Source organism: Bombina bombina, chromosome 5 (genome assembly GCF_027579735.1).
Source record: "Bombina bombina isolate aBomBom1 chromosome 5, aBomBom1.pri, whole genome shotgun sequence".
Classification (NCBI taxonomy): Eukaryota; Metazoa; Chordata; class Amphibia; order Anura; family Bombinatoridae; genus Bombina; species Bombina bombina.
In genome coordinates this window covers 845,150,364-845,170,937 of record NC_069503.1, presented here as the reverse complement: position 1 = coordinate 845,170,937, position 20,574 = coordinate 845,150,364, and the positions used below count along the sequence as shown (strand labels likewise).

Sequence of the window (20,574 nt, the reverse complement as noted above, 5' to 3'; positions counted from 1 at the left end):
CAAGTAGAAATACATTAACGGAATAGTCTAATCAAAATTAAACTTTCATGATTCAGATAGAGCATGCAATTTTAAGCAACTTTCTGTTTTACTCCTTTTTTCTTTGTTCTCTGTATCATTTTGATTCAGCACCTGGGTAGTGCTTGCTGATTGGTGGCTACATTTAGACACCAATCAGAAAGTTCTATCCAGGTTCTGAACCAAAAATGGGCTGGCTCCTATGCTTACATTCTTGCTTTTTCAAATATAGATAGCAAGAGAACAAAGAAAATGTTATAATAGGAGTAAATTTGAAAGTTGCTTCAAATTGCATGCTCTATCTGAATCATGAAAGTTTAAATTTTGACTAAACTATTCCTTTAATGCATATTTCAATTTTGACCTTCTCTAGGATGCTTTTTAAACCGCATGGAAGTTTCCAAATACGATCGGCTGGTGCCCCCAGCTTTTTTTTTTTTTTTTTTTATTTTACTTAGCAGCAAGTGGTTCATGCAAAGTGAAGGCAACTGCTCACTTAGCAATGCGCTCACGCTTTACTCAATCTGTCGCGGGTCTCTACAGTATACACAGTGGATCCCTATGTGATGTATTACATATTTCTGGTTATGGAGATTATATTACACCAAGCTCTTATATAACATGTATTGTACCTTTAATTTGTTTACTGCATCAGTTTTTTTAATTTTTATTGTCCTTCTGAATCCAGAATACACTGCAAAACTTACCAAAGTATAGCTGTGCTCAGCGTCCAAGTATCTCTTATATTCACTGCTAAGTTTGTCAAACACTGTGGCAATAACAGGTAATGACTGTCTGTCGGCTTCACTTAGCACTGCAAAACAAGTGGAAGTATATTGTATAGTATTCCTCTCCAGTGATTGCTTGATACATACGCTATACTAGCAACTTACTTTGAGAGCACACTGATAAAATTACAGACTTGCAGTCCCTTCGTTGTAGAAGAAAATCCATCAGTTTTCCCTTATCAGGAAGCAAATGTACTATAGGCTGAAGCTTAATGCGTAGATGCCAGAGATAACCTGGAACACAATATAAGTTATGATAGTGATTGTCTAAGGAGCTACAAAAACATTTCTTAAATGATCATATAATATATAAATAAAAAGCAAACACACTGTATTTAGTTATTAAAACACACGCGCACAGTATGTAAATAAAATTTATGGAAATATAGAACACACATCACATGATGACATGAAAAAAGGGTCTTATGCAGAGCAGCTAAAAGCCACATTCTCAGTTGTACACACTTTAGCAGGACGTGACTTTTCTTAAAACTAGCAGCCTGACCAAACACGGTAGAGCCAGAAATGATTACCAATATAGTCTCAATGGTACATTACCGACTGTAACTAAAGAGAAACGGGACTCAAGAATTATTATTTCAGATAATTTAAAATTCAGTAGACAACCAGCAGTGAAGCCAGTAAGGCCAGTCAAACACTTGGTTGCATTGGGAGAGGTATTAGTAAAAGAAACAACAAGGATCTTATGCCACTTTACAGATTATTAGTTAGGCCTCACCTGGAATACTGTGTACAGTTCTGGAGACCATATCTACAGAACAATATAAATTAAACTAGAAACTCTCCAAAGGAGGGCTACTAAAATGGTACATGGTCTAAAATAAAACATACAAAGAAAGCCCCCTTGATCTAAATAAGTCACACACATATATACATACACACACAAAATCAAGGGGTCACAAACTTAAATTAGAAGCCATCGGATTCAGGAAAAATGTGACAAAGCATTTTTTACAGAAAGGGTGGTGGATTCGTGGAATAAACTTTAAATGGATGTGTTAAACAGAGGGACTGTAAAATAATTTAAAAATGCCTGGGATATGCATAAGGCTTTTCTAAGAAAACAGTAACATGTAATATGGGTAGACTTGACAGGGCTCTTGGTTCTACAGTCGAATTCTATGTTTCTAAACGTTTCCATGACAGCCAGCCGACATGTTGCTGTGATAAATGATCTTGCAAGTCCAACCTGATTGGGCTGGGTTTTAATAGCTGTAATGTGAGAGCTTTTTCAGGTGATGTAACCTGCATATTAAATTATATGTATGATGGCATATATATCTATATCTCTGATGAGTGAGCTGTGTATTTTAACTTTAAACCGTTTCTCATAAATTATAGAAGGTATCGTCTATCTTCCTACTCACACTAGTGATTTACAGTTGCTGCCCTAGAGTAAAAACAAAACCATGTTGGACTTACCCTCACTAGCACTGATGATGATGTCTGGCTGAAAGACAATCCAAGAAGAAGAATCTGCTTGTTAAGGAAAGGTGCCTGATGTCACAGTTGGCGCTAATTCAATATTTTATACACTCATACACTGTATGGTCTCCAAGTTTTATTTTATTAAAGAGAAATTACAGTATAATTAAACTCATTTGGATTAAAAAAACATAATTTATGCTTACCTGATAAATTTATTTCTCTTGAAGTGTATTCAGTCCACGGATCATCCATTACTTATGGGATATATTCCCTTCCCAACAGGAAGTTGCAAGAGGATCACCCAAGCAGAGCTGCTATATAGCTCCTCCCCTCCACGTCATAGCCAGTCATTCGACCGAAACAAGACAAGGAGAAACCATAGGGAGCAGTGGTGACTGGAGTTTCAAATAAAATTTAGATCTGCCTTAAAAAAAGACAGGGCGGGCCGTGGACTGAATACACTACAAGAGAAATAAATTTATCAGGTAAGCATAAATTATGTTTTCTCTTGTTAAGTGTATTCAGTCCACGGATCATCCATTACTTATGGGATACCAATACCAAAGCTAAAGTACACGGATGATGGGAGGGACAAGGCAGGAACTTAAACGGAAGGAACCACTGCCTGTAGAACCTTTCTCCCCAAAACAGCCTCCGAAGAAGCAAAAGTATCAAATTTGTAAAATTTGGAAAAAGTATGAAGCGAAGACCAAGTTGCAGCCTTGCAAATCTGTTCAACAGAGGCCTCATTCTTAAAGGCCCAGGTGGAAGCCACAGCTCTAGTGGAATGAGCAGTAATTCTTTCAGGGGGCTGCTGTCCAGCAGTCTCATAGGCTAAACGTATTATGCTACGAAGCCAAAAGGAGAGAGAGGTTGCCGAAGCTTTTTGACCTCTCCTCTGTCCAGAGTACACGACAAACAGGGAAGAAGTTTGACGAAAATCTTTAGTTGCCTGTAAATAGAACTTCAGGGCAAGGACTACGTCCAGATTATGTAAAAGTCGTTCCTTCTTTGAAGAAGGATTAGGACATAATGATGGAACAACAATCTCCTGATTGATATTCCTGTTAGAAACTACCTTAGGTAAAAACCCAGGTTTAGTACGCAGAACTACCTTGTCTGAATGGAAAATCAGATAAGGAGAATCACAATGTAAGGCAGATAACTCAGAGACTCTTCGAGCCGAGGAAATAGCCATCAAAAACAAAACTTTCCAAGATAAAAGTTTAATATCAATGGAATGAAGGGGTTCAAACGGAACCCCTTGAAGAACTTTAAGAACCAAGTTTAAGCTCCACAGAGGAGCAACAGTCTTAAACACAGGCTTAATCCTAGCCAAAGCCTGACAAAAAGCCTGGACGTCTGGCACTTCTGCCAGACGTTTGTGTAAGAGAATAGACAGAGCAGAAATCTGTCCCTTCAACGAACTAGCAGATAAGCCCTTTTCTAAACCCTCTTGTAGAAAAGACAATACTCTAGGAATCCTAACCTTACTCCATGAGTAACTCTTGGATTCGCACCAATATAAATATTTACGCCATATCTTATGGTAAATTTTTCTGGTAACAGGCTTCCGTGCCTGTATTAAGGTATCAATAACTGACTCCGAGAAGCCACGCTTTGATAGGATCAAGCGTTCAATCTCCATGCAGTCAGCCTCAGAGAAATTAGATTTGGATGGTTGAAAGGACCTTGAATTAGAAGGTCCTGCCTCAGAGGCAGAGACCATGGTGGACAGGACGACATGTCTACTAGGTCTGCATACCAGGTCCTGCGTGGCCACGCAGGCGCTATCAAAATCACTGATGCTCTCTCCTGTTTGATCTTGCCAATCAGTCGAGGTAGCAGCGGAAATGGTGGAAATACATAAGCCATGTTGAAAACCCAAGGGGCTGCCAGAGCATCTATCAGCGCCGCTCCCGGGTCCCTGGACCTGGATCCGTAACGAGGAAGCTTGGGGTTCTGGCGAGACGCCATGAGATCCAGTTCTGGTTTGCCCCAACGATGAATCAGTTGAGCGAAGACCTCCGGATGAAAAGACTGGCGACTTAGAAAGTCCGCCTCCCAGTTCTCCACGCCTGGGATGTGGATCGCTGACAGGTGGCAAGAGTGAGACTCTGCCCAGCGAATTATCTTTGAGACTTCTAACATCGCTAGGGAACTCCTGGTTCCCCCTTGATGGTTGATGTAAGCCACAGTCGTGATGTTGTCCGACTGAAATCTGATGAACCTCAGTGTTGCTAGCTGAGGCCAAGCTAGAAGAGCATTGAATATTGCTCTCAACTCCAGAATATTTATTGGGAGGAGTTTCTCCTCCTGAGTCCATAATCCCTGAGCCTTCAGGGAGTTCCAGACTGCGCCCCAACCTAGAAGGCTGGCATCTGTTGTTACAATCGTCCAATCTGGCCTGCGAAAGGACATCCCCTTGGACAGATGGACCCGAGAAAGCCACCAGAGAAGAGAATCTCTGGTCTCTTGATCCAGATTTAGTAGAGGGGACAAATCTGAGTAATCCCCATTCCACTGACTTAGCATGCATAATTGCAGCGGTCTGAGATGCAGGCGCGCAAATGGCACTATGTCCATTGCCGCTACCATTAAGCCGATTACTTCCATGCACTGAGCGACTGACGGGCGTGGAATGGAATAAAGGACACGGCAAGCATTCAGAAGCTTTGATAACCTGGATTCCGTCAGGTAAATCTTCATGTCTATAGAATCTATAAGTGGTGAGTGGTAATAGAGAACTCTTTTCCACGTTCACCTTCCACCCATGGGACCTCAAAAATGCCAGAACTATCTCTGTATGAGACTTGGCAATTTGAAAACTTGACGCTTGTATCAGAATGCCGTCTAGGTACGGAGCCACCGCTATGCCTCGCGGTCTTAGCACCGCCAGAAGTGAGCCCAGAACCTTTGTGAAAATTCTCGGGGCCGTAGCTAACCCGAAGGGAAGAGCTACAAACTGGTAATGCCTGTCTAGAAAGGCAAATCTTAGGTACCGATAATGATCTTTGTGAATCGGTATGTGAAAGTAGGCATCCTTTAAGTCCACTGTGGTCATGTATTGACCCTCTTGGATCATGGGTAGGATGGTTCGAATAGTTTCCATTTTGAATGATGGAACTCTTAGGAATTTGTTTAAGATTTTTAGGTCCAAGATTGGTCTGAAGGTTCCCTCTTTCTTGGGAACCACAAACAGATTTGAGTAAAAACCTTGCCCTTGTTCCGTCCGCGGAACTGGGTGGATCACTCCCATCACTAAGAGGTCTTGTACACAGCGTAGAAATGCCTCTTTCTTTATTTGGTTTGCTGATAACCTTGAAAGATGAAATCTCCCTTGTGGAGGAGAAGCTTTGAAGTCCAGAAGATATCCCTGAGATATGATCTCCAACGCCCAGGGATCCTGGACATCTCTTGCCCAAGCCTGGGCGAAGAGAGAAAGTCTGCCCCCCACTAGGTCCGTTTCCGGATAGGGGGCCCTCTCTTCATGCTGTCTTAGGGGCAGAAGTAGGTTTTCTGGCCTGCTTGCCCTTGTTCCAGGACTGGTTAGCTTTCCAGCCCTGTCTGTAACGAGCAACAGTTCCTTCCTGTTTTGGAGCGGAGGAAGTTGATGCTGCTCCTGCCTTGAAGTTACGAAAGGCACGAAAATTAGACTGTTTGGCCTTTGATTTGGCCCTGTCCTGAGGAAGAGTATGACCCTTACCTCCAGTAATGTCAGCAATAATTTCTTTCAAGCCGGGCCCGAATAAGGTCTGCCCTTTGAAAGGAATATTAAGCAATTTAGATGTCACGTCAGCTGACCAGGATTTAAGCCATAGCGCTCTGCGCGCCTGGATGGCGAATCCGGAGTTCTTAGCCGTTAGTTTGGTTAAATGTACAACGGCATCAGAAACAAATGCGTTAGCTAGCTTAAGTGCTTTAAGCTTGTCCATAATCTCGTCCAATGGAGCTGTGCGAATGGCCTCTTCCAGAAACTCAAACCAGAATGCCGAAGCAGCAGTGACAGGCGCAATGCATGCAAGGGGCTGTAAGATAAAACCTTGTTGAACAAACATTTTCTTAAGGTAACCTAATTTTTTATCCATTAGATCCGAAAAAGCACAACTATCCTCCACCGGGATAGTGGTACGTTTAGCTAAAGTAGAAACTGCTCCCTCCACCTTAGGGACCGTCTGCCATAAGTCCAGTGTAGTGGCGTCTATTGGAAACATTTTTCTAAATATAGGAGGTGGGGAAAAGGGCACACCGGGTCTATCCCACTCCTTGCTAATAATTTCTGTAAGCCTTTTAGGTATAGGAAAAACGTCAGTACACACCGGTACCGCATAGTATCTATCCAGCCTATATAATTTCTCTGGAATTGCAACTGTGTTACAGTCATTCAGAGCCGCTAAAACCTCCCCTAGTAATACACGGAGGTTCTCAAGCTTAAATTTAAAATTAGAGATTTCTGAATCCGGTTTCCCTGGATCAGATCCATCACCCACAGAATGAAGCTCTCCGTCCTCAAGTTCTGCAAATTGTGACGCAGTATCGGACATGGCTCTCACATCATCAGCGCGCTCTGTCCTGAACCCAGAGCTATCGCGCTTGCCTCTTAATTCTGGCAATTTAGATAATACTTCTGTCATAACAGCAGCCATGTCTTGCAAAGTGATTTGTAAGGGCCTCCCAGATGTGCTTGGCGCCACAATATCACGCGCCTCCTGAGCGGGAGGCGAAGGTACTGACACGTGAGGAGAGTTAGTCGGCATAACTTCCCCCTCGTTGTCTGGTGATAATTTCTTTACAGATAAAGACTGACTTTTATTTAAAGTGACATCAATGCATTTAGTACACATATTTCTATGGGGCTCCACATTGGCCTTCAAACATAGTGAACAAACAGATTCATCTGTGTCAGACATGTTTAAACAGACTAGCAATGAGACTAGCAAGCTTGGAAAATCCTTTCAAATAAGTTTACAAGCAATATAAAAAACGCTACTGCGCCTTTAAGAAGCACAAAAAAACTGTCACAGTTGAAATAACAATGAACCAAAGCAGTTATAGCAACCACATTTTCACAGTAAATGTATTAAGTTAGCAAAGTATTGCACCCACTAGCAAATGGATGATTAACCCCTTAATACCCAAAACGGATAATCAATTTGACAATTAACGTTTTTATCACAGTCAAACACACTGTCACAGGTCTGCTGTGACTGATTACCTCCCTCAAAATGAATTTTGAAGACCCCTGAGCTCGCTAGAGACGTCCTGGATCAAGGAGGAAGAAGCAGGAAGACTGTGACTAAATTTTTACTGCGCAAAAAAGCGCTAAAATAGGCCCCTCCCACTCATATTACAACAGTGGGAAAACTCAGTTAACCTTTTCTATGCAGAAAAAAACGTCAGCCATGTGGAAAAAATCATGCCCCAAAAGATTTATCACCAAAGTACCTCACAAAAACGAATAACATGCCAGTAAACGTTTTAAACATACATTTTAAAAGTTATGTAGTGTTATTAATAAGCCTGCTACCAGTCGCTTCTACTGCAGTTAAGGTTCATATATTAGTTCAGTATTAACAGCATTTTCTTAGTCAAATTCCATTCCTTAGAAAATTACTTTACTGCACCTACATACATCAGCCTGATACCAGTCACTACTACTGCATTTAAGGCTGTACTTACATTACATCGGTATCAGCAGTATTTTCTAGTCAATTCCATTCCATATAAAAATTATTTACTGCACATACCTCATCTGCAGGGAACCCCGCATGCTATTCCCTTTCTGAAGTTACCCCACTCCTCAGAATGTGAGAGAACAGCCAGTGGATCTTAGTTACTTCTGCTAAGATCATAGAAAACGCAGGCAGCTTCTTCTTCTAAATACTGCCTGAGAGACAAAAACAGCACACTCCGGTGCCATTTAAAAATAACAAACTTTTGATTGAAGAAATAATTATGTATAAAAAACTCCACACTCCTCTCACACCTTCCTACTATGTTGAGAGTTGCAAGAGAATGACTGGCTATGACGTGGAGGGGAGGAGCTATATAGCAGCTCTGCTTGGGTGATCCTCTTGCAACTTCCTGCTGGGAAGGGAATATATCCCATAAGTAATGGATGATCCGTGGACTGAATACACTTAACAAGAGAAATAAGCATTTTTGTTAGCATGTTTACCTATTAAAGGGGTATTTCTTGTTCTATGCCCCTAGGAGCCTTTTCCTCCTGCACAGTGAGTGCCACTCTAGTATAGGGCAATGATAGATTCACTTGGAAGCAAAATAAATCTCCTTAAATCACGAAGAAGCTAATACACAAATAGTTTAACAATATTATAATGTTCTTGTTTAAGGGTAGTGAAGCACAATTTTTATTTTTCATGATTTCAATTTATTTCTATTATCAGATTTGCTTAATTCTCTTGATATCCTTTGTTGAAAGAAGTCGCAATGCACTACTGGGTGTTAGCTAAATACACTAGGTAAGCCAATGACAAGAGGCACATATGTGCAACCACCAATAAGCAGCTAGCTCCCAGTAGTGATTTGCTGCTCCTGGAAAACAGAATTTATGTTTACCTGATAAATTTCTTTCTCCAACGGTGTGTCCGGTCCACGGCGTCATCCTTACTTGTGGGATATTCTCTTCCCCAACAGGAAATGGCAAAGAGCCCAGCAAAGCTGGTCACATGATCCCTCCTAGGCTCCGCCTACCCCAGTCATTCGACCGACGTTAAGGAGGAATAATTGCATAGGAGAAACCATATGGTACCGTGGTGACTGTAGTTAAAGAAAATAAAATATCAGACCTGATTAAAAAAACCAGGGCGGGCCGTGGACCGGACACACCGTTGGAGAAAGAAATTTATCAGGTAAACATAAATTCTGTTTTCTCCAACATAGGTGTGTCCGGTCCACGGCGTCATCCTTACTTGTGGGAACCAATACCAAAGCTTTAGGACACGGATGAAGGGAGGGAGCAAATCAGGTCACCTAAATGGAAGGCACCACGGCTTGCAAAACCTTTCTCCCAAAAATAGCCTCAGAAGAAGCAAAAGTATCAAACTTGTAAAATTTGGTAAAAGTGTGCAGTGAAGACCAAGTCGCTGCCCTACATATCTGATCAACAGAAGCCTCGTTCTTGAAGGCCCATGTGGAAGCCACAGCCCTAGTGGAATGAGCTGTGATTCTTTCGGGAGGCTGCCGTCCAGCAGTCTCGTAAGCCAATCTGATGATGCTTTTAATCCAAAAAGAGAGAGAGGTAGAAGTTGCTTTTTGACCTCTCCTTTTACCTGAATAAACAACAAACAAGGAAGATGTTTGTCTAAAATCCTTTGTAGCATCTAAATAGAATTTTAGAGCGCGAACGACATCCAAATTGTGCAACAAACGTTCCTTCTTTGAAACTGGTTTTGGACACAGAGAAGGTACGATAATCTCCTGGTTAATGTTTTTGTTAGAAACAACTTTTGGAAGAAAACCAGGTTTAGTACGTAAAACCACCTTATCTGCATGGAACACCAGATAAGGAGGAGAACACTGCAGAGCAGATAATTCTGAGACTCTTCTAGCAGAAGAAATCGCAACTAAAAACAAAACTTTCCAAGATAATAACTTAATATCAACGGAATGTAAGGGTTCAAACGGAACCCCCTGAAGAACTGAAAGAACTAAATTGAGACTCCAAGGAGGAGTCAAAGGTTTGTAAACAGGCTTGATTCTAACCAGAGCCTGAACAAAGGCTTGAACATCTGGCACAGCTGCCAGCTTTTTGTGAAGTAATACCGACAAGGCAGAAATCTGTCCCTTCAGGGAACTTGCAGATAATCCTTTTTCCAATCCTTCTTGAAGGAAGGATAGAATCCTAGGAATCTTAACCTTGTCCCAAGGGAATCCTTTAGATTCACACCAAGAGATATATTTTTTCCAAATTTTGTGGTAAATCTTTCTAGTCACAGGCTTTCTGGCCTGAACAAGAGTATCGATCACAGAATCTGAGAATCCTCGCTTCGATAAAATCAAGCGTTCAATCTCCAAGCAGTCAGCTGGAGTGAAACCAGATTCGGATGTTCGAACGGACCCTGAACAAGAAGGTCTCGTCTCAAAGGTAGCTTCCAAGGTGGAGCCGATGACATATTCACCAGATCTGCATACCAAGTCCTGCGTGGCCACGCAGGAGCTATCAAGATCACCGACGCCCTCTCCTGCTTGATCCTGGCTATCAGCCTGGGGATGAGAGGAAATGGCGGGAACACATAAGCTAGTTTGAAGGTCCAAGGTGCTACTAGTGCATCCACTAGAGCCGCCTTGGGATCCCTGGATCTGGCCCCGTAGCAAGGAACTTTGAAGTTCTGACGAGAGGCCATCAGATCCATGTCTGGAATGCCCCACAGGTGAGTGACTTGGGCAAAGATTTCCGGATGGAGTTCCCACTCCCCCGGATGCAATGTCTGCCGACTCAGAAAATCCGCTTCCCAATTTTCCACTCCTGGGATGTGGATAGCAGACAGGTGGCAGGAGTGAGACTCCGCCCAAAGAATAATTTTGGTTACTTCTTCCATCGCTAGGGAACTCCTTGTTCCCCCCTGATGGTTGATGTACGCAACAGTCGTCATGTTGTCTGATTGAAACCGTATGAACCTGGTCCTCGCAAGCTGGGGCCAGGCCTGGAGCGCATTGAATATCGCTCTCAGTTCCAGAATATTTATCGGTAGAAGAGATTCTTCCCGAGACCAAAGACCCTGAGCTGTCAGGGATCCCCAGACCGCGCCCCAGCCTATCAGACTGGCGTCGGTCGTGACAATGACCCACTCTGGTCTGTGGAACATCATCCCTTGAGACAGATTGTCCAGGGACAGCCACCAACGGAGTGAGTCTCTGGTCCTCTGATTTACTTGTATCTTCGGAGACAAATCTGTATAGTCCCCATTCCACTGACTGAGCATGCACAGTTGTAATGGTCTTAGATGAATGCGCGCAAAAGGAACTATGTCCATCGCCGCCACCATCAACCCGATCACTTCCATGCACTGAGCTATGGAAGGAAGAGGAACGGAATGAAGTATCCGACAAGAGTCCAGAAGCTTTGTTTTTCTGGCCTCTGTTAGAAAGATCCTCATTTCTAAGGAGTCTATAATTGTTCCCAAGAAGGGAACCCTTGTTGACGGGGATAGAGAACTCTTTTCCACGTTCACTTTCCAGCCGTGAGATCTGAGAAAGGCCAGGACAATGTCCGTGTGAGCCTTTGCTTGAGGAAGGGACGACGCTTGAATCAGAATGTCGTCCAGGTAAGGTACTACTGCAATGCCCCTTGGTCTTAGCACCGCTAGAAGGGACCCTAGTACCTTTGTGAAAATCCTTGGAGCAGTGGCTAATCCGAAAGGAAGCGCCACGAACTGGTAATGTTTGTCCAGGAATGCAAACCTTAGGAACCGATGATGTTCCTTGTGGATAGGAATATGTAGATACGCATCCTTTAAATCCACCGTGGTCATAAATTGACCTTCCTGGATGGAAGGAAGGATAGTTCGAATGGTTTCCATCTTGAACGATGGGACCTTGAGAAATTTGTTTAAGATCTTGAGATCTAGGATTGGTCTGAACGTTCCCTCTTTTTTGGGAACTATGAACAGATTGGAGTAGAACCCCATCCCTTGTTCTCTTAATGGAACAGGATGAATCACTCCCATTTTTAACAGGTCTTCTACACAATGTAAGAACGCCTGTCTTTTTATGTGGTCTGAAGACAACTGCGACTTGTGGAACCTCCCCCTTGGGGGAAGTCCCTTGAATTCCAGAAGATAACCCTGGGAGACTATTTCTAGCGCCCAAGGATCCAGAACATCTCTTGCCCAAGCCTGAGCGAAGAGAGAGAGTCTGCCCCCCACCAGATCCGGTCCCGGATCGGGGGCCAATATTTCATGCTGTCTTGGTAGCAGTGGCAGGTTTCTTGGCCTGCTTTCCCTTGTTCCAGCCTTGCATTGGTCTCCAAGCTGGCTTGGCCTGAGAAGTATTACTCTCTTGCTTAGAGGACGTAGCACCTTGGGCTGGTCCGTTTTTACGAAAGGGACGAAAATTAGGTCTATTTTTTGCCTTGAAGGGCCGATCCTGAGGAAGGGCGTGGCCCTTACCCCCAGTGATATCAGAGATAATCTCTTTCAAGTCAGGACCAAACAGCGTTTTCCCCTTGAAAGGAATGTTTAGTAGCTTGTTCTTGGAAGACGCATCAGCCGACCAAGATTTCAACCAAAGCGCTCTGCGCGCCACAATAGCAAACCCAGAGTTCTTAGCCGCTAACTTAGCCAATTGCAAAGAGGCGTCTAGAGTGAAAGAATTAGCCAATTTGAGAGCATTGATTCTGTCCATAATCTCCTCATAAGGAGGAGAGTCACTATCGAGCACCTTAAGCAGTTCATCAAACCAGAAATATGCGGCTGTAGTGACAGGGACAATGCATGAAATGGGTTGTAGAAGGTAACCCTGCTGAACAAACATCTTTTTAAGCAAACCTTCTAATTTTTTATCCATAGGATCTTTGAAAGCACAACTATCCTCTATGGGAATAGTGGTGCGTTTGTTTAAAGTAGAAACCGCTCCCTCGACCTTGGGGACTGACTGCCATAAGTCCTTTCTGGGGTCGACCATAGGAAACAATTTTTTAAATATGGGGGGAGGGACGAAAGGAATACCGGGCCTTTCCCATTCTTTATTAACAATGTCCGCCACCCGCTTGGGTATAGGAAAAGCTTCTGGGAGCCCCGGCACCTCTAGGAACTTGTCCATTTTACATAGTTTCTCTGGGATGACTAAATTTTCACAATCATCCAGAGTGGATAATACCTCCTTAAGCAAAATGCGGAGATGTTCCAATTTAAATTTAAATGTAATCACATCAGATTCAGCCTGCTGAGAAATGTTCCCTAAATCAGTAATTTCTCCCTCAGACAAAACCTCCCTGGCCCCCTCAGATTGGGTTAGGGGCCCTTCAGAGATATTAATATCAGCGTCGTCATGCTCTTCAGTAACTAAAACAGAGCAGCCACGCTTACGCTGACAAGGGTTCATTTTGGCTAAAATGTTTTTGACAGAATTATCCATTACAGCCGTTAATTGTTGCATAGTAAGGAGTATTGGCGCGCTAGATGTACTAGGGGCCTCCTGAGTGGGCAAGACTCGTGTAGACGAAGGAGGGAATGATGCAGTACCATGCTTACTCCCCTCACTTGAGGAATCATCTTGGGCATCATTGTCATTATCACATAAATCACATTTATTTAAATGAATAGGAATTCTGGCTTCCCCACATTCAGAACACAGTCTATCTGGTAGTTCAGACATGTTAGACAGGCATAAACTTGATCAGAAAGTACAAAGAACGTTTTAAAATAAAACCGTTACTGTCACTTTAAATTTTAAACTGAACACACTTTATTACTGCAATTGCGAAAAAACATGAAGGAATTGTTCAAAATTCATCAAATTTTCACCACAGCGTCTTAAAGCCTTGAAAATATTGCACACCAATTTTGGAAGCTTTAACCCTTAAAATAACGGAACCGGAGCCGTTTTAAGCTTTAAACCCCTTACAGTCCCTGGTGTCTGCTTTGCTGAGACCCAACCAAACCCAAAGGGGAATACGATACCAAATGACGCCTTCAGAAGTCTTTTATAAGTATCAGAGCTCCTCTCACATGCGACTGCATGCCATGCCTCTCAAAAACAAGTGCGCAACACCGGCGCGAAAATGAGACTCTGCCTATGCTTTGGGAAAGCCCCTAAAGAATAAGGTGTCTAAAACAGTGCCTGCCGATATTATTAAATCAAAATACCCAGAATAAATGATTCCTCAAGGCTAAATAAGTGTTAATATCAATCGATTTAGCCCAAAAAAAAAGTCTACAGTTTAAATAAGCCCTTGTGAAGCCCTTATTTACAATCGTAATAAACATGGCTTACCGGATCCCATAGGGAAAATGACAGCTTCCAGCATTACATCGTCTTGTTAGAATGTGTCATACCTCAAGCAGCAAGAGACTGCAAACTGTTCCCCCAACTGAAGTTAATTGCTCTCAACAGTCCTGTGTGGAACAGCCATGGATTTTAGTTACGGTTGCTAAAATCATTTTCCTCATACAAACAGAATTCTTCATCTCTTTTCTGTTTCTGAGTAAATAGTACGTACCAGCACTATTTGAAAATAACAAACTCTTGATTGAATAATGAAAAACTACAGTTAAACACTAAAAAACTCTAAGCCATCTCCGTGGAGATGTTGCCTGTACAACGGCAAAGAGAATGACGGGGTAGGCGGAGCCTAGGAGGGATCATGTGACCAGCTTTGCTGGGCTCTTTGCCATTTCCTGTTGGGGAAGAGAATATCCCACAAGTAAGGATGACGCCGTGGACCGGACACACCTATGTTGGAGAAAGTTGTATAAAATTGTATGCTCTGTTTTTAAAAAAGGTATATGAAACCCAAAATTTTTCTTTTAGGATTCAAAATTTATGCTTACCATGGAAGTGAGAGTCCATGAGCTATTACTCCTGGCCACTAGGAGGCATAAATTCCCAAAACTAAAAGAGCACTTAACCCCTCCCAACTCTGTGGTATGCCAGTCTTAAAGGGAAAGGAAAGTCAAAATTAAAAGTGCATGATTCAGATAGAGCATGTAATTTTAAGACACTTTTAAATTCACTTCTATTGTCAAATGTGCTTAGTTCTCTTAGTATCCCTCGAAAAAAATGAATACGCACATATCAAACTAGTGGGAGCTGCTGCTAATTGGCGCCTGCACACATTTGTCTCTTGTGATTGGCTTAATAGATATTTTCAGCTTCCTGTCAGTAGTGCAATGCTGTCCCTTCAGCAATGGATAACAAGAGAATGAAGAAAATTTGATAATAGAATTAAATTGGAAAGTTGTTTAAAATGGTATGTTCCATCTGAATCATAAAAGAAAATTTTGAGATTTACTATCCCTTTAAAGGGACACTATAGTCAAAATTAAAAACTTTCATGATTGAGATACAGCTCATAATGTAAAACATCTTTCCAATTCACTTCCAATATCAAGATATGCACAATCTGTTTAAATTCATTTTCAGGCACCAGCTTCTACTAAGCATGTTCAAGGATTCACAGAATATACATACATGCATGTTGTGTATATGCATTTTGTGCCTCATGGCTGCCACATGATGCAGGGGAGGGGAAAAAAAAGGAAATTTATGCTTACCTGATAAATTTGTTTATTTTTCGATACGATGAGTCCACGGATTTCATCCTTACTTGTGGGATATTGCCTCCTGGTCAGCAGAGGAGGCAAAGAGCTCCACAGCAGAGCTGTATAAATAGCTCCTCCCTTCCCTCCCAACCCAGTCATTCGACCGAAGTTAGGAAGAGAAAGGAAAAGCCAAAGAGCAGAGGTGTCTGAAGTTTAACAAAAATCTAATAACCTGTCTCATAGAACAGGGCGGGCCGTGGACTCATCGTATCGAAAAAAGAAACAAATTTATCAGGTAAGCATAAATTTCCTTTTCTTTTTCAAGATACGATGAGTCCACGGATTTCATCCTTACTTGTGGTTTACAATACCAAAGCTATAGTACACGGATGAAACGGGAGGGGCAAGACAGGGAACCTAAACGGAAGGCACCACTGCTTGAGGAACTTTCCTCCCAAAAACAGAATAATTTGAGGCAAAGGTATCACATTTGAAAAATTTGGAAAAAGAGAGAAGAGACGACCAAGTCGCAGTCTTGCAAAGCTGTACAACAGAAGCAGCATTGTTGAATGTCCGTGAGGAAGCCACAGCCCTAGTGGAATGAGCCGTAATTCTTTCAGGAGACTGCTGTCCAGCAGTCTCATATGCAAAACGGAAGATACTCTTCTATCATAAAGAAAGAAGACTGACAAAGTCCTTAGTAGCTTGCAAGGAGAACTTTAAAGCACGAACCACACCTAAATTATGTAACATACGTTCCTTCTGAGAAGAAGGATTAGGACACATAGATGAAACCACAATTCCAGATAAATGTGCTCAACTGAAATAACCCTTAGGAAGGAACCCAGGTTCAGTACACAACACCACCTTATCCGCATGAAAAATAAGATAAGGAGAATTATATTGCAATGCTGAAAACACTGATACTCTACGAGCAGAAAAATAGCAACCAAAAATAAAACTTTCCAAGATAATAACTTAATATCTATGGAATGCATAGGTTCCAACGGAACCCCTAGAAAAAAACTCTTAAGAACTAAATTCAAACTCCAAGGAGGAGTAATAGGCCTAAATACAGGCCTTATTCCAGTCAGAGCCAGACAAAAGGATTGTATATCTGTAACGTCTGCCAGACGTTTGTGTAATAACAGACAAAGCAGAAACCTGTCCCTTTAGGGAACTAGCGGATAATAACTTCTCCAATTCTTCTTGGAGACAAGACAAAATTCTGGGAATTCTCACCCTACTCCATGAATAACCCTTGGATTCACCCCAATAAAGATATGTACGCCCTATCTCATGGTAAAACTTCCTAGCAACAGGCTTACATGCCTGAATTAAGGTATCTATGACTGAATCAAAGAAACCTCGCTTGCATAGATCAAACGTCCAGTCCCCAAGCATTTAGCTCCAGAGAAACTATATTAGGGTGAAGAAGGGACCCTGAAGAAAAGATTCCTCCTCAACGGAAGAATCCAAGGCTACCGAGATGACATGGTCAGCTGTTTAGCATACCAAATCCTGCAAAACCACGCAGAAGCGAGGAGAAGCACCGATGCCCTCTCCTGTGCGATCAGAACAAACCCCCGGCAAAAAAACACAAAAACGGGGAAAAAAAAAGAACCTAGGTTGAAAGATTAAAGAACTACCAAGGCAGTTATCAGGTCGTACTCGGGCCCCCGGACCTGGACCCGCATCCCGAAAACTAGGCATTCTGACAAGATGCCATGACATCCAACTCCGGCCAACCCTATTTGAGAACCAGGAAGGAGATACTCCCGGATGGAGATCCCACTCTCCCGAATGAAAAAGACTGTCTACTCAGAAAATCCGCTACCCAAGTGTTCACCCCTGGGATATGGATCGCTGAGAGATATCAAGAATGAAACTGGGCCAAAGCGAACTGAGGCCAGAACAGAAGAGACTTGAAGCTCACTCTCAGTTGTAGGAAATTAAGGAACAGACTCGGCTGGAGTCCTCCCTCTGCTAAATCATGTACCCTGGGACAGGTGATCCAGAGACAACCACCATAGAAAAAGGTCCTTCGTCTCCTTTTCAGAGTTAATTGAGGAGAGAAGTATGCATAGTTTGCGTTCCATTGTCTGAGAATGCTCAACCGCATAGGTCTGAGGTGGAAAGAACAAACATAAATTTTAGTGTCACAAGGCGCTGCTCATTTCATCAACCCCTGAAGGATGAAAGGTTGAATGTACCTCACCGGGGATTGAACCTGCAACTCTCGAGTTTTCACAGAGCTCAGCCACAGTGCCTTAGCATACCGAGCTATTTGTCCAGCTAACGTCCAGTCCGTCCCCATCAGCCCAAAAAGCTACCCCTGTGCTTGAGACAAAGGAACACCTTTCCAAAGTCACCTTCCACCCGTGAGCTCAGGGGAATAATAATACCATGTCCATTGAAAATCTTGCTTGCTATAAGAATGACGCCTGGACTAGGATATTAGTGAGAGAAGGCACCATTGCAATGTCCCGTAGAACTCGGGACTGTGGCAAGACCCAAAGGAAAAACCACTAACGGGAAATGTTTGTCCATAAGGCAAATCCTAGAACCCGAGACGATTCTCGTGAACGGCACAGGAAGGTACATGACCCTTAATCCACCGTTGACATAAACTGACCCTCTAGGATCAAGGGAAAAATGGAACATATCAATAGTATCCACCTTGAAGGACAGTACCCTTCTCAAAAAAAGGATTGAAGATACCCTCCTTCGGGAACCACAACCTGATCGGTAACCCCAGATCCTGTACCGTAGTAGAACTGGAACAATCCTCCCAGGTCTGAGAGGTCTCCTACGCAGCGTAAGAACGTCTCTCCCTGTGTCTAATCTTTAGACAATCTAGAAAGCAGAAACTGCCTCTGAGAGGAAAACATTTGAGCTTGAAACCAAACTAGAGCGAAAACGGAAAGCAAGCCCCCTACAAGATCCAATCCCGGACAGGAGCATGTTCCCCATGCTGTCTTTAAGTCAACAGCAGGCTATGCGTTCACCAAGATCTTAGTCATAGAACACATAGCCCTAAAACAAGGCTCTAACCTAAGGTACCAAGAGCTGGAACAGATCCACCTACGCTCCCATGATAAATGGAAGGGAAGAAAGTGAATAAAAGAATTAGCCAACATGCTGCCACACCAGTGACGGTAGAAAAGTACACAGATGGTTGTCATTGTAAACCCTGGTGTGTGACCCATAACTAAAATTTAGCCCAATAGGACTATCCTCTAAGGGTATCAAAGTTTACGTAGTGATCGAAACTACTCCACCCCCCCCCCCCCAAGTAATGTTGTGCAGCCTCTTAGCTGATACAGCTATGGGAAACAGACTTGTAAATAGATAACGCCCAAGGCACCAATTCCATCTGAAACTGAAATTCTCAGTAACATGGAGAAACCGATAGAATAGCAATTCTTCCAGCAATGCTAAACCCTATATAAAAAACATAGAATGCCTCATAAACCCGAGTGGAGTGTGAAGGACACGCAGGACACTGCCTAAAATTTCGATTGGAATACTATAGGAGAATGTGTGGCCAATTGTTAACAGACTCCCCAAACAGCAATCGCCGAAGAGGGAATATGCTCAAAAAGGCAAAAAACAGAATTTATGCTTACCTGATAAATTACTTTCTCTTACGGTGTATCCAGTCCACGGATTCATCCTTACTTGTGGGATATTCTCATTCCCTACAGGAAGTGGCAAAGAGAGCACACAGCAGAGCTGTCCATATAGCTCCCCCCAGTCATTCGACCGACGGTTAGGAGAAAAAGGAGAAACCATAGGGTGCAGTGGTGACTGTAGTTTTACAAAGATAAATTTAAACCTGACTTAATTGCCAGGGCGGGCCGTGGACTAGATACACCGTAAGAGAAAGTAATTTATCAGGTAAGCATAAATTCTGTTTTCTCTTACTTGGTGTATCCAGTCCACGGATTCATCCTTACTTGTGGGATACCAATACCAAAGCTTTAGGACACGGATGAAGGGAGGGAACAGGTCAGGTAACCTAAACGGAAGGCACCACTGCTTGCAAAACCTTTCTCCCAAAAATAGCCTCCGAAGAAGCAAAAGTATCGAATTTGTAAAATTTAGCAAAAGTATGCAGTGAAGACAAAGTCGCTGCCTTACAAATCTGTTCAACAGAAGCCTCATTCTTGAAGGCCCATGTGGAAGCCACAGCTCTGGTGGAATGAGCTGTAACTCGTTCAGGAGGCTGCTGTCCAGCAGTCTCATAAGCCAATCGGATGATGCTTTTCAGCCAAAAGGAAAGAGAGGTAGCAGTCGCTTTCTGACCTCTCCTCTTACCAGAATAGACAACAAACAAGGATGATGTTTGTCTGAAATCTTTAGTTGCTTTTAAATAGAATTTTAAAGCCCGAACCACATCAAGATTGTGCAAAAGTCTTTCCTTTTTAGAAACTGGATTAGGACACAGAGAAGGAACAATGATTTCCTGGTTAATATTCTTATTAGAAACAACTTTCGGAAGAAAACCAGGTTTAGTACGCAAAACAACCTTATCTGCATGAAACACCAGATAGGGTGAATTACACTGCAAAGCAGACAATTCTGAAACTCTCCGAGCAGAAGAGATAGCTACCAAAAACAAAACCTTCCAAGATAATAACTTAATATCTATGGAATGTAAAGGTTCAAACGGAACCCCTTGAAGAACTGAAAGAACTAAATTAAGACTCCATGGAGGAGCCACAGGCTCATAGACAGGCTTGATTCTAACTAAAGCCTGTGCAAACGCCTGAACGTCTGGTACTGCTGCCAGCCGCTTGTGTAACAGGATAGACAGAGCAGACATCTGTCCCTTTAAGGAACTAGCTGACAATCCTTTCTCCAATCCTTCTTGGAGAAAAGACAAAATCCTGGGAATCCTAACTTTACTCCACGAGTAACCCTTGGATTCACACCAACAAAGATATTTCCGCCATATCTTATGGTAAATTTTCCTGGTGACAGGCTTTCTGGCCTGGATCAGAGTATCAATAACTGATTCAGAGAACCCACGCTTAGCTAGAATTAAGCGTTCAATCTCCAAGCAGTCAGTTGCAGAGAAACTAGATTTGGAT

The 20,574-nt window shown here is 42.7% G+C and overlaps 1 protein-coding gene across 2 annotated transcripts in view; it reads right to left on the bottom strand.

Annotated features, from left to right (window-relative positions):
* RMC1 (regulator of MON1-CCZ1) overlaps positions 1-20,574 on the bottom strand; it is a 177,121-nt gene that overhangs the window by 47,631 nt on the left and 108,916 nt on the right. For both annotated transcript variants that reach the window (XM_053714977.1, XM_053714976.1), the window contains exons 12-14: positions 2,250-2,303; positions 912-1,040; positions 726-832 (exon numbers count right to left, since the gene is read on the bottom strand). In XM_053714977.1, coding sequence (XP_053570952.1) covers positions 726-832; positions 912-1,040; positions 2,250-2,303 — 290 coding nt within the window. The remainder of the gene's footprint in view (positions 1-725; positions 833-911; positions 1,041-2,249; positions 2,304-20,574) is intronic.